The sequence below is a fragment of the Gopherus flavomarginatus genome, chromosome 1 (assembly GCF_025201925.1).
Source record: "Gopherus flavomarginatus isolate rGopFla2 chromosome 1, rGopFla2.mat.asm, whole genome shotgun sequence".
Taxonomy (NCBI): domain Eukaryota; kingdom Metazoa; phylum Chordata; order Testudines; family Testudinidae; genus Gopherus; species Gopherus flavomarginatus.
Window position 1 is genome coordinate 249,440,253 of NC_066617.1, and position 14,921 is coordinate 249,455,173.

General features: G+C 40.4%; 1 protein-coding gene across 17 annotated transcripts in view; it reads right to left on the reverse strand.

Moving 5' to 3' along the window:
- Positions 1-14,921, reverse strand: part of INPP4A (inositol polyphosphate-4-phosphatase type I A) — a 195,295-nt gene that overhangs the window by 9,802 nt on the left and 170,572 nt on the right. For all 17 annotated transcript variants that reach the window (XM_050931620.1, XM_050931612.1, XM_050931559.1 and 14 more), the window contains 6 exons: positions 11,552-11,675; positions 10,145-10,271; positions 7,703-7,843; positions 7,033-7,130; positions 3,446-3,558; positions 2,653-2,807 (listed from right to left, as the gene is read on the reverse strand). In XM_050931620.1, coding sequence (XP_050787577.1) covers positions 2,653-2,807; positions 3,446-3,558; positions 7,033-7,130; positions 7,703-7,843; positions 10,145-10,271; positions 11,552-11,675 — 758 coding nt within the window. The remainder of the gene's footprint in view (positions 1-2,652; positions 2,808-3,445; positions 3,559-7,032; positions 7,131-7,702; positions 7,844-10,144; positions 10,272-11,551; positions 11,676-14,921) is intronic.

The window sequence follows — 14,921 nt, forward strand, 5'->3', positions numbered from 1 at the left end:
CCTGGCCTGCTGCTGGTGAAGAATGGTGGTGGACTGAGGAGGAGTGTATATGTGAAGTTAGGGTACGAAAAGGTGAATATACTTGGGATAAGTGAGTGGGAATCAATATGTATTGGGGGCAAAATAAATGGAGGGAGAATGCTGGTGAGTGGATGAGGGGAATGTAAATGGATTTGGGTGGGAGTAGGGGAGGCAGTGAACAGAGAGCTAGAACTGAATGGAAAATGTGATCAGTGTTAGAGAGAGATTAGACTGAATGGGCTGGGTGAGAGACAAGGCAAAGCTTTTTGATCTTGGAAGATGAGAGGAAAAGAACAGAATATGGGGCAGGAGAGAGAGAGAGAAGACAACATGAGGGTAAAGAAGAGGGAAGGAGGGAAGAAGCAACACTGAAAGTGACAGGAAGACATACATCAAGGTTGAAAACCAGAGAATGGAAAATGAAGAGAAGGATGGGAAAAGAAAAAGAAAGAACAGGAGATGTAGAGCTTGTGTACACTTGAAATGCTACAGCAGCATGGCTGAACCACTGCAGTTGCGCCACTGTGGCACTTAGCGTAAACGCTACCTATGCTGCCAGGAGGGGTTCTCCTGTTGGCCTAGGTAATCCACTGCCCCAAGAGGCAGTAGCTAGGCTGACAGAAGAATTCATCCATCGATTTAGTGCTGCCTATACTGGGGATTAGATCAGCTTAATTACACCACTCATGGATGTGGATTTTTCACTTCTCTGAGCAACAAAATTAAGCTGACTTAATTTTCTAGGGAAGACCAGGCCACAGCAAGTCACCTCTTTACCAACTCATGTAATATAAAACTGAATACCACTGGCATCCAGGTAAGTTAGACTTATTCCAGGCTCATGCAGTCACTCCTAAAGAGCAAAAAATTCTACATTTGGAACATACTACATTATGCCTAATAGTATGTGTTTCATTTATAATAGATGGAGATATATACCTGTCTCATAGAACTGGAAGGGACCCTGAAAGGTCATTGAGTCCAGCCCCCTGCCTTCACTAGCAGGACTAAGTACTGATTTTGCCCCAGATCCCTAAGTGGCCCCCTCAAGGACTGAACTCACAACCCTGCGTTTAGCAGGCCAATGCTCAAACCACTGAGCTATCCCTACCTCACATTTGACAAAGTGAAACGTTCATAGTGAGAATAACTCTACGAAGGAAAGAGAAATGGAGGAGGAAAATTCTTCACTAATCTGGTACTTGAATGTGGCCTAAGACTAACTGCAAAATTTTTCCCTCCATGTTATCCTTTAATGACGGTTAGTACCACTGAAAAGATCCAATTTAGCTACACTAAAAAGGAATTATACTGCTGACTGAGATTAGATCCAAATACCTTGAATGACAGTCAGACTTCAGATCTGGGGGTGTCTGGCTTTACTAGCCTTTTGTTTGGTGTTTTGTACAGAATTTCTGCCATATAGTACTTTGTAACATTTTTACTACTTAAGGTGCTGTGTCAAGATACCTCAACTTCTAACATCAAGGGATAACTTGTCTCTAAATGCACAAGTTTCATACATAGCATGAATGAATCCAGTATCACAAAGCCATTAAACTAAGTGAGAAAAAGAAAGACTACTGGCAACCAATAAAATCTAGGAGTGAAATCATTTAAAAAACAAAATTTACCAGAGTAAGAGGCTGTAGCTGCTATCATGTAAAGTATTTTCTTGTAGGCAATTGAAGATTAAGAAAGGGTCAAACAGCAAAAACATACAGAAAGGATAAGAGAATTGAACACTTTAGAGAATTTGGTGAGAAGACACACAGTACAGTATGTTCAGTAAGAGTGAATGTCAAAAACAGGACTCAACAGCATTGTTGAACTACATTAATAGAGACTAAAACTGGATTTCTTATCCTTTCTTTTGGTATGTGAAATACGGAGTTTTCCAGCAGTGCTTGAAACAAGGCATTGAACAACAACAAACATTTTTTTTTTCTAGTATTTAACTCGGCAAACATGTCTGCTGCTTCAGAATACAGAACACTGTTAAATTGATATGACAACAGAACATTGACAGGTTTTGATGGGGTTTGGTTGCTGTATCACGAAACACTCAAAATGACAATTTGCCCAGTGAGCAAACTGTTTCACTGCTAAGGAGTAAGCATAGCAAACCAGTGCAACCTGCAGATGCATACACTTCACATAAGAAAGAACAGAGAGGTCATCTCTGAAAAAACCTCCTGATCAAAAACTAAATTAAAAAGATAGCACCATAATGGCAGACAAGGGAATGTCACAATCATTGTGACTTTCAAGTGGGGATTAGTCTTCTATGCTCAACTGGTAGCTCAGCACTGACAATCTGTTTGAAAGGTCTCTCTTATGTGCTTCTCTGAACACTTCCAATATGCTGTCGAAAACTAAGGTTTCAAATTGTTTGTTGCCCCTTAAAGAGCACCTTGTGCAAATTTGGCAATAATCAATTTTACTTTGCACAGGTCAAGGAATTTAAGATTGAAAGAGAGATGGTCTGACAGCCAACTATAGCTTGTGGGGTTTATTTTACTTTATTTTTTGATGGAACTGATCCTTTCCCAAAAAGAGACAACCAGTCATCTGCAGTTTACATGGATTCTGAATTAGGAATAAGTGACTAGTGAGCAGTCCAACTCTTACCTCCTCATGCACTCCAGTGCCTGGGTGAAGACCTGAGGAGCCATTCCATGTTCATGCTGCAGGATCAAACACTGTTCTAGGGTCACTGACATGGCTGTCCTGTCCTTGGCACTTTTACAACTTGTAAATCGAACACCGTTTAGTCTCCGGCATATCTAGAGGTGGGATATATAATTCATCATTTCTTCTTTGTGGGAAACACTCTGGCTAAGAGAACACACTTATTGTCCCTCTCCCCAGCCCCCTTGTAATAGAAATTGCATTTTGCATCAGCTCACATTTTAGATCTCTGATGTCAAAAGTCTTAGTATTAGAGGCAGAGTGATGGAACCACTGTACCTTTAGTTATGGTGTTGGGCGAAAAAATTATTTTGGAAAGATATTTCACCAAGATGGTAATAAGATTTGTCTTTAATTTTTGACAGAGCTTTTAGATAGTGTTTTACATTTTTAATCTAGTGATTTCTGACATCTGCTTGTCAGACTGGTCTCTATTATTCTAGAGGCCAGAGGAGAACGGTGCAAGAGTTACTGTGGAAAGACATCTTCCAACCCTTCAACCAAAACACTCTCCAACATCTGTGTGAAGAATTTATTGGATTTAAAAGTGGATACTTTCCTTTCCAACCTTAGAGACTTGAGGTAGGGGCCACTTAAAAATCTACTTGCAAGACAACTGGGAAATTTGGAAATATAGGTTACAAAAAGAAACTTGAAAGAAGAAAGGGGAGTATATACTGTATATGTACAAAAAAGACTGTCAGAGCGTGGTAATAATTAGAATGATAAATACCTCAGCAGCTTGCCAAAGAATATCAACATTCTTATTTTTTCTTGCATGTACATTCTGTCCCAAAAACCTTAACAGTTCAGGCAGGCACGTCTGACTACGAGAACGAGGTAGGCCTACAAAATAAAAACAACTCCTACTTGTTAGTGGCCATTGGTTACACAATGATATTTTCACAGGATTTCAGTCTCTGGGAAACCAGAATCTGAGTGCAAAGTAATTACACAGGAAAACAGGATCGGTTTACTATCCTATATGTTGGGTGTCATATTTCCCTCCTCAAGAGGCCATAGTGGATTGGACCTGTTCCTGCAAGAACTCTGGAAATCTCATTTTACATTCTGCCCTCCCTTCAATGTCCAACATCACAGTATCCACAAACTTTCAGATTCCTGTCAGCATCATTCAGCTGGTCAGAGAAGCCATTACTGAGTGAAGCGAGGCACTCTCCATGCAGGACTTAGTATTCTGTGGATTGTTTATTAGTACTGAACTAAAAATTAATTAAGGTCTTTGATTAGATTCCTACTGAAGGAAATAGCCCTTCAAAATGCCATGGAAATTTCAATAGTCATCTCTATTCATAATCCAAGCATTATATATCATTTAGTACATAAGTATCAAGGTCTTCTACAGCAATTACTACTTCATTGTACACATCCTAAAGCTGCAACTGGATAAATGAGGTGATATATACTGTTAGAGAATTATTATCTGACAAAATAAAACATGCTGTGAACCATGTGATTCAGTTTTTGGACCACATCTCTTCTCTCAGATGGTACCAAGGCACAAGAAAGTCGTGAGAATAGCTACTCCTAATGGTCTACCCTGCTGGCTCCCTACACAGAGAGACTGCCTGCTGTGGGGAGGGTGTACAGGCTGCCATTCCAAATGTTTCTCAACAGTCCAAGTGGATAAAATGGAGGAGAAACACACTTCATATCCTCTCTCCAACCAGGAGTAATTCATGCTTCAGCGATCCTGAAGTGCTTGGATCCTACAAGTCTGGAAGGTTCTGCAGAAAGTTTCTTCTGACAATAGCAGAAAACCTGAGAAGTTGCTTCTGGGACGCATTTACCCTGGTTGACTCCTCCTGAGTCTCCATTTAAGTGATCTTGTGTCTCCCAGAGCACTCCGTCCCTTGAACAAAGGACCAGCAGTTTCCCCAATGGCCATTCATCCTTTGGACTTATGTAGTTACTGATACCAACCATGTGCTTTGCAGCCCCACGCCAGCTGGGGAAATTGTTAGACACTCTCCTTGCTCTGCCTGAGCTGGGCATGGGCTCATGGAAAATAGTGCCTGTTTCAGCTTGTAACCCTGCTCAAATATTGCCGCTCTGTGCTTGGAACAGAAGCAGAAAGAGAACTGCCCTCACTTCATTCCCTCCTGTAAGCACACACCTGGTTTTACCCCAGCTTTTCACACGATGTCCCAGAAACTTCTTTTGAGGCATCTGAAATTTCCCAATTTTTCACATCACTAATCAGAGTATCTGGTTAATATATAATCACAAAACAGTTGTTCAAGATGTATTGTAATACCAAGCAGATTTTATCCCTGGTAAACACAGGGCAAATAGTCCAGTGGCAGGAAAACCAGTGTGATGAATGGTACTTGGAGTGAAGAGAAAAGCCAAATGGGTCTAGACACTATCAAAGCTGTTCTTTTGCTCAAAGTGCATATTAGTGACACTTTCTATGCTTCAAGATAAATTTACTCAGAACACTAAGTTACTATAAGACAGCTTCTAGTGCAGAAAATATGTACGTGGTAGTATTGCGGTGGAAGCTGGAATTATGGCACCAGACCCCACTTTTAACAATAAGATGTACTTTAGCATTGTGAAATAGTCATTCAAATGACAAAAGACACTATCACAAAGGTGTCTTAGGGTTTTAATTCTGAAAGTATCATACCTCCTTCCAGCCCTACAAAGTACACAAACAAGAGAGGTGTGGGAGAGGAGGACACTCTGAAGGTAAGGGGAGGGACAATGAAAAAAAGATGGAGCTGCAGTGAGTGTCAGAAAGAGACTAGGGAAGATCAGAAGAAGATAAAGACTGGTGAACAAGATGACAGGACTTGGTCTGTTCTTTCTAGCTTAGTTGGTCTCTCGCAGGGGGAGGAAAACAGACTGCAGGATAAGGAATGCTTGGGAAAGAAAGAGTGAGAGCTAGCAAAGCAAGAGGCAGAACTAAATGAGCCAAGGGAGAGAGAAGGGAGAGGAGTGAACAAAACAAGAGAGGACAGAATTGGAGAGGGAAGAAAAAATGACTTGAATGACTCCTCACACCGAGAAGAAAACAAAGAAGAACGAAGAGAGAAGAAAAACAAGACATTGAAAAAAGCAAGAAAGAGTCCTGTGGCACCTTATAGACTAACAGACGTATTGGAGCATGAGCTTTCGTGGGTGAATACCCACTTCATCTGACAAAGTAGGTATTCACCCATGAAAGCCCATGCTCCAATATGTCTGTTAGTCTATAAGGTGCCACAGGACTTTCTTGCTTTTTACAGATCCAGACTAACACGGCTATCCCTCTGATACAGGATATTGAAAGTTAATTATTTTTTATTATTTAACGTGGCACCAAAATATTAAAATTAAATGTAGGGGTTTTTTTAGGTAAAGTCTTCTCAGAATATGATTACACAGGACTAATGGGAACTTGGAGACAGGGGGCCAGATGCTGTTCTCAGCTGCACCAGGATAAATCCAGTATAACTAAGAATGCAATCTGGCCCGACGGTGATTAAAAAGATGGGCAGTGTCCCATGTTCCTCTGTGCAAGGGAGGAAGGGGATAACATGCCTTAGTTTGGGGAAGGAGGGATCTCCCTAGCATTGTTACTGGCCTTTCGAATGCTTATGTATTTGTTTTTGTGTGTATGTGTCTGATGCAAATTCCATAAACGTGGTTTGGAACCCAATGGTTTTTGTATACGGAAAAAGGAAAGGTTGTGACTTCAAAGTTGTGCCAACTAACTTCTATCTTATTTTGTGGTTCCACGCATATATACTTACACCCTGCCTCCAGATAAAAGAATAAGAAAAATGTACAAGAAGTTTGCCCTCATACAGGGTGGAATTTTGACTTGCAGCCTCCATACCTGCTCTAGCAACTGGTTCTCCACTCTTTGAAGCAACCTCGCTGGCTACAAATGCTATCATTTCACAGGAGCTTAAAAGGAAAAAGACAGGAGGAATGGTGTGTGTCCAAGGTGTGGTGTCTTGATCTCACAACAGATTTCATGCATGTGGAGAATACTACCATAGTAGCAGGCAGAGTTTCTGCCATGCTACCAGCCGTGAAAATATTCACTTGTATAATTTTCCCCCAGCAGCCATACATTTTATAAATAAATATACCACTCAGAGAAGGATAAAAGTTCAATCAGAGTGAGCCACAAATCATTTTATATAACGCTATTTAACTCTGAAATTGCAACACAGTTTCATCACTGCTCTGGTGCCATTGAAACTGGAGTAGTTTCAACATTTAAACAATTAATTTGATACAAACTAATCAGCTATTTAAATGAAAAATACTAGGTCTACCTGCTATAAGTCACTGAGTACTTACAATCATCGGGCAAAACTTCCTTGAACTGCTCAAAATAGGAATTCAACCGAACTAAACTCTCCATATTAATTATTTCTTGTAACGAGGTGTCTCCAAACCTTTAAAGATGAGAAAAGGGCATAACATTAGCCCAGAGATACATTTACTCCTTTTCTTTTCTGACATTTAAGCATAAGAGGGTGACTTAAAGATTCAACCTGTGAAATTCCTGAAAGTTCAATCCTCTACTCAGATAGTGAGGAGTGCAGCATAAAAAGCTAAAGAGATTTATTCCAGGAGTAAAATCATATGTAGGTGCATATACACACACTCAGGCTTTGGCAGTTAATACTTAAAATCTTGGTTTCTCTATCTTTCAATATTGAAATTTCCAAATAAATGGGCTTTTAAGTTAATTTGGTTTGGGAAAATACCATCTGAAACTTTTGCCCTGTTGTCTTGCCAGAGACAGGTAAAAGGGATACAAAACAACAATGAGCAGGACTAAGGAGGAGGCTGTAGTCACTGATCCAAAGATACGTGACTGAGAAACATGCCTTTATTTATCCAGCATTTATTTTCTTTTATGACAATAATGCAAGGTATTCCACCTTGGCAGAAATGTATTTCCAGCAGAGTAAAAGATTATCTCACATCATTTAAGCTTGAATTTTTGTGATTGGATATGTACTTCTCTGCTAGGGTTTGCTGCTCATTGATTCCCACGTTGAAAAGAACAGGCTGAACTCTCAGTAGCATGCCGCTCTGAATCTCCCGGGGCAACGAATCAAACAAGGCGCTTGGCAAAGGAATCCTCACATTAAATCCATCACTTCAAACAAACAAACGGAAAATTTTACAACTATGGCATTTGCTTACTGATCTATATTTTTAAAAATGTGACATCTCTTTTTGCAAAGAATAATAGCTGAACATACAGCAAATTAATAGGGTATCAAAGACATGCTAGTGCTTTTAAGCTTCATACTGGTCAGAAAGCAATTTAAAAACTGCAGCACTCAAATTTTACAACTATGGCATTTGCTTACTGATCTATATTTTTAAAAATGTGACATCTCTTTTTGCAAAGAATAATAGCTGAACATACAGCAAATTAATAGGGTATCAAAGACATGCTAGTGCTTTTAAGCTTCATACTGGTCAGAAAGCAATTTAAAAACTGCAGCACTCAGCTTATGTCCTGGTGTGTTTACCTTTTGTGTTTATCTGTTTACCTTGCTGTCAACAATTAGTTTTCATTTAATTTAGTACTGCAGAGTGAGCATGGCTCTGGGAGAACAAGCTGGATTTTAGTGTGCCTCACACATCATCAACAGTCTGGTAACTTTGATTTCAAAATCTTTATTACTGATGATGATACAGAAGCAAGAAGAACCCACTTGACTTAGAAGCACCAGATTGAATTTGCAGGACTGGCATTTATGGGCTGGAGGGTGGTGTACATGTAAAAAAGGCAATTTGATACAGAGGTCAATGAGAGAACAAATACAGAATCTTTACAATTATTTTTCTGACCACAATGATACTTTAAAAGCTTTCAACCACTGTGCTAAGGAGCCTATGAAAATATTATATTAAAAAGTCAGTCTGTCTTGCATTGGATGGAGGGGGAAAAGAGTATAGTTTAGGCCAAATTTGCAGTTTTTAGTGGACAGAAGCAGAACACACAAACAGCAATTTCCCCTCAACATAAAGCTAACACCACAAAAATGACATATGGTTTTAGAAATGATGCTTCATTTTCTGTAATCTAACTGAAGGCGAAAAGACATGTTCATGGCTACATTTAATGTCCCCAATACCATGTTTTGCCCTTGTATTGGTTTTAAATCACATATTTCCTGTATTTTTCTTCTCTTATTGGACTAAAAGTATCTCAGTTAAAATCTCAATTAAATTGTAAAGAAACTCATTTAAAGTTCAGTGAGGGTCCTGCCCTTCCCTAGCTAAAGCCCTGATCCCTATACCCAGCTCCCTCTGGGCAGATCCCTGCATTCGTGCAGAGTCCTGCTGATTTCAATGAGACTCTGCTTGTGTGCAAGGATCTGCTGGTATTGTGCCAGGAGAAGGACTGTGGCCTAACTGACTAAGTGGCAGGTTGAAGTGTCCGATTCAATGTGTTGTTCTGGCGGTGTGAAAGCTTTGCTATTCTCACCAGATTAAAGCTGTAACAAATCCTAGTGTATATTGGAAAACTGCCTTTTGTTAATTCAAACAGACTTTTTATTTTTTGATCTGTTTAGGATGAGACTTAAAAAATGCTTGAAACCCTTGTGATTATGAAAAGCCAGGACAACTTAATATTTACACATGTTAACAAGTTCGTCATCTTTCTGGAGTCATCTTGTTATGCACTTTTCAGTTTGGCTGTTTGTAAAATAAAGCAATAGTAAAAATTATAGACTCATAGACTCATAGACTCATAGGTCAGAAGGGACCAATCTGATCATCTAGTCTGACCTCCTGCACAAGGCAGGCCACAGAACCCCACCCATCCAATTTTATACAACCCCTATCCCAGGATTGAGTTTTTGAAATCCTCAAAAATGGTTTGAAGACCTCAAGCTGCAGAGACACCACCAGCAAGCGACCCGTGCCCCACGCTGCAGGGGAAGGCGAAAAACCTCCAGGGCACCTGCCAATCCGCCCTGGAGGAAAATTCCTTCCCGACCCCAAATATGGCGATCAGCTAAACCCTGAGCATGTGGGCAAGAGTCACCAGCCAGCACCCAAGAAGGAGTTCTCCGCAGCAACTCAGTACCCATCGCATGCAACATCTCCCCGCAGACCATTGAGCAGACCTGTCTGGTGGTAGTTCAAGATCAATTGCCCAAATTAACGATCCTATCATAACATCCCCTCCATATACTTATCAAGCTTTGTCTTAAAGCCAGGAAAGTCTTTTGCCCCTACTACTTCCCTCGGAAGGCTATTCTTTTTAATCAAGATCAGTTTCAAAATCATTCTATTTGAAATGTTGGGATTGTAAAATATATCCAGATATTGGCTGTTTTGCACTTGAGGTTCAAGTATATTTTTAATCTTTCCTTCTTCTAGCCCCACTGCCCCCCTTCTCCTCTGTTTGGGTTTACTTTTTTTTTTTTTTTTTTACCGATTTCCTGTAATGACTGGCAGCATGTCAGCAGATGCACTTGATGTGGCCTGAGTTACTTTAAAGGTTACATTTCTCAAATCCATTATTCCCAAATTCATGTCCTCCAGCATTGCCAGCTCTTCACCTAAATCAAGGAGCAGAAAAGTGGATTGCAGTAATTACTTTCCATAAATAAACAATTTTCTCTTATCTAGTCTCAAATACACACTTGATATGATTGGGGTTCACCAGCATTCTGAAGAAATTAGGAGACCCTTATCCTTCAACTGGATCTACATGGGTAACCCATTGCTTCCATGCTAAAAACCTTAGACATTAATGAGCCTCCCACAAACATAAAGATAAGTAAAAGTTGATCTGACTGCAGGACTGGAGTCTTAACTGGCTTTATGAATCTTGGTAAAGATGGAAAACACACCCGTGGCTACAGCCTTAAAGTATACTTTATGTTTTTTTTTCCCATTGATAAATAATGTTAGTAAATGCTTCAGAGGCTGGTCATATCCATAAGCACGGTGTTCTGTCAATTTGTCATCAGCTCAAAAAGCATTAATTCCATATGTCACGGAGTATGGGGAGTCCAGTCCTGCCCCCCTCTTCCTGGGACCCACAGTGACTTTTAGCCAGCCAGTAAAACAGAAGGTTTATTGGACAACAGGAACACAGGTTACAGCAGAGCTTGCAGGCACAGTCAGGACCCCTCCATCGAGTCCTTCTGGGCTTTCAGGGTGCTTGGATCCTTGCTAGGATACCCTGAATTCCGCCCACACAGCCCCAAGCCCAAACTCAAACTGCTTCCCTCTTTGCCACTCCCTTCCTTTGTCCCCCTTCCCGGGCAAAGGTGTTGACCTTTCCCCTCCCTTACCTAGCTCAGGTTACAGGCTCCAGTATCGTCCATCTCCTAAAGTCCTCCCCTGCTCTCCCATTCCCCACACAGACAGCCCCTACTCCATCACAACATACTGCACAGTAGTATGAGTGGATCTGGATTTATTCATAGAGTCATACTCCTAATACTTCTTCAGTCTCTCTATTATGTATTTAAGGAGGTTCAAGAAATTGCAAATTGTATTTTTTGTAAGTAGTTCCTCTTAACTTGGTTGGAGTTTAATTCCATTTCTCTTCAGAAAAGAACAAGTATGATCAAGTAACCACAGTCTTATTTTATGAAATATAAATCATTTAAATGAAAGAAATACAAAGCTTCTATTTCAGGAGCTGAATAAATATTTAAACTATAATTTTGTTTTATAGTTCAAAATTCTTTTTTGTTGCTGAACTGCAAATTATTCCAAATGCTGCACACTCATTTTGCAACTGTGGCCTATATTAAGCTGAAACTGTGGCTTATATTAAGCTGAAACTGTCAATTTATAAACAATGTCCCATGCAGAGTGACTTTACCATATGTGCTCAAAAGACTTTCAAACTGCGCCAGCAGACCAATGGTGTAGAGCTGCCTTAGGAATCCATCATCATGCAGGCAGTTCCTCAGCTTGATAATGAAACCACAAATAAGAGCTGTCAGCTACAGAAGAGAAGAAATGCAAAAGTAAAATAACTAGAAAACGTGAGTCTCTAATCCAAAATGAAAGCATTGTAGTATCTAAGAGATGCTGTAACAGCTGTCAAACTGATATTCTTTTTCTTTAGAAGTGACACTCCTTCCTCACAGTTCAAGAGAAATATTAATAAAAAAATGGGAAATATTTTATTTGATTTACAGGGATTCCTGTTGCCTTCAGGTCTATTAGTTTTGTTCACACGATCAGTTGTATCAGAATCTAAGTTGTAATAATTAATCTCCAAGATTTCCTTGGAAAACAATTTCAATTACAGGTGTAAAAGACACAACTGGTTTTAACTCTGAAACTTAGATTTAATATTAACAACAGAAATTATTCCACCGGCATTTCAAAAAAAAAAAAAAGTTTAAAGGCTACAATGCCTGTTTTTTTATGCAAACATTTCCCTGTAGTGTTGTGAACACCTGCTGACTTCAGCGGAAGCAGCTGGTCTGAGCACTTCTCAGGATCAGGTCCCAATACAGTGGTGGATCTTAATTCCGTGTTTGTAACAACACAGTAATTTCCAATGCAACTGACTGATGCCACTAACACAGGATTTATGATTTCACTGCAGAATTAGGCCGAAGGAAATGATTGATTTATGAGGGGGAATTTTTTTGTACTCAAAAACACAGGGGATGGGGATCATTTCACCTGAATGAAGATTACTAAGGTCTGTTTGAACTATTTAAACTAAGTAACAGTTACTGTAAAATTAAACTTGATGATTTGAGGTTATTAGACAAAATAAAACTAGAGCAAAAAGATTTAAAATCATAAGGAATATCTGCAAGGAGAATTTGAGTATGTTTTGTTCTATGGTGTGCAGTGAGTTAGCAGAATGATCCTCCAATTTAGCTGATGTCAAGGAGCACTGATGTGTTTAAGCAAAGACTGTGTGACTGTGACGGGGCATAGAATAACCTATTTGCCTACTCACCAATGGCAAGTTGTCAGCTTTCCCTGGTGAACAGGAGGAAAGTAAGTATCAATTACTCAAAATTTAAGCTTTAATTTAAAATATTATGGCACCCAATTGTAGCAAATGTGAACCAATACTCAGACATCTGAAACTGAACCCTAGAGGAAATATCTACCTGAGTCAGCAGGGAGATTGCTCCAGTACCTGTGCTGCTGCTCCTGCTAAGAGCTATGCCAAGCTGCAGCTGAGTGAAAACTGACTCCCATCAAGTTTTCATTTCTACTATTCAAAACCCCAAGGGAAGCAGCAAAACTAACAATAATCATGTCGGTTTCACTCTGCTGTTGTTTGGGAAAGCTAGGAGAAGCAGCAGAGACAGGCTCTGGAACTATTCACAGAGGGAGAAGATCCTGGAAAACAGAAGCCAGAGGGGGAGGGCAGAAGGCACAGAGTAGTCAGGAGACTATGGGCAAGTCTACACTACAGTGCTGCACCGCTGTACCACATGTGGTGAAGACACACTATACCGACGGGAGCGCGCTCTCCCATCGGTATAATTACTCCACCTTAGTGAAGCGCAGAAGCAATGTCAGTGGGAGACGCTGTCCTGCTGACATAGCACCAGTGTAGACAGCATTTAGGCCAATCTAATTTGCGTCGATCGGGGGGTGACTTTTTCACACCCCTGAGTGATATAAGTTAGATCAACTTAAGTAGTAGCGTAGATGGGCTCGATCAGGTGAGAGAAGAGTGTGTGAAAGCTCCTTCTGTCTTTCAGCAGACGGACATGTGAGAAGCCCTTCAAATTTATCAGACAACTTCTAGTCAGAGGCAGACATGAAAGTCTGAGCCCCCAAGCAGGGCTCAGGGACAGTACTTGAGTAGAAATCCAAGCACCCTCACCTTTCCAAGCAGCTGGGGTTGGGAGCTGGAAGCCTCTCCAGGGAACTACCCTAAAGCCATGTCTACACTGCAGTCAGAGGTGTGACTGCAGCTCAGCTACACATACCCACTCTAGCTTAATCTATCTCTCTCACTAAAAATAGCAGCGAAGATGTGGCAGCGCAGGCTGCTGTGCATGCAGCACGATTGAATGCCCAGGGGAACCCAGAAGGGCTTGTAATAGCCCATGCAGCCATGACTTCACTGCTATTTTTAGCTGTGCTAGCTAGGTAGTGCATGTATGCCTACACAAACTTCAAATTACACCTTCGACTATGGCATAGCCATAGCCTTAGACATTGTTGGTTCCCTCCTCCTCAAATCCTTTGACTGATATCCGATACATTTTGGAGCCCTGCTTTAAGTAACATATTAAAAATCATATGTGTCAGTTTTGCACTTGATGCAGGCAACAATGTACTGCAGGTCAGGAAGAAATGTTTTGCTGATCATATTTTCTTCTCCCTCCACCGCTTCTGTTTGTTTTTTATGTACAAAATATAACTTCATTCAAAAACAAAACAATGTAAAATTTTAGAGTCTGCAAGTCCACTTGGTCCTACATCTTGTTCAGCCAATTGCTTAGACAAACAAGTTTATTTACATTTGCAGGAGATAATATTGCCTGCTTCCTGTTATAATGTTACCGTAAAGTGAGAACAGGTGTTCTCATGGCACTGTTGTAGCCAGTGTGGCAAGATATTTATGTGCCAGATGCACTAAAGATTCATACGTCCCTTCATGCTTCAACCACCATTCCAGGGGACCTGCATCCATGCTGATCATGGGTAATGCTCAACAAGCATCCAAAGCAGTGTGGACCGACGCATGTTTATTTTCATTATCTGAGTCAGATGCCACCAGCAGAAGGTTGATTTTCTTTTTTGATGGTTCAGATTCTGTAGTTTCTGCATCGGAGTGTTGCTCTTTTAAGACTTCTGAAAGCATGCTCCATATCTCATCCCGCTCATATTTTGGAAGGCACTTCAGAGTCTTAAACCCTGTGTCGAGTGCTGTAGCTATCTTTAGAAATCTCACATTGGTACCTTCTTTGTGTTTTGTGAGCACGGCAGTGACAATGTTCTTAAAATGAACAACATGTGCTGGGTCATCATCCAAGACTACTGTAACATGAAATATATGGTAGGATGTGGGTAAAACAGAGCAGGGGACATATAATTCTCCCCCCAAGAAGTTCAGTCACAAATTTAATTAATGCATTTTTTTTTTAAATGAGCGTCATCAGCATGGAAGCATGTCCTCTGGAATTGCGGCCAAAGCATGAAGGGGCATTTGAATGTTTAGCATATTGGGCATGTAAATATCTTACAATGCCAGCAAC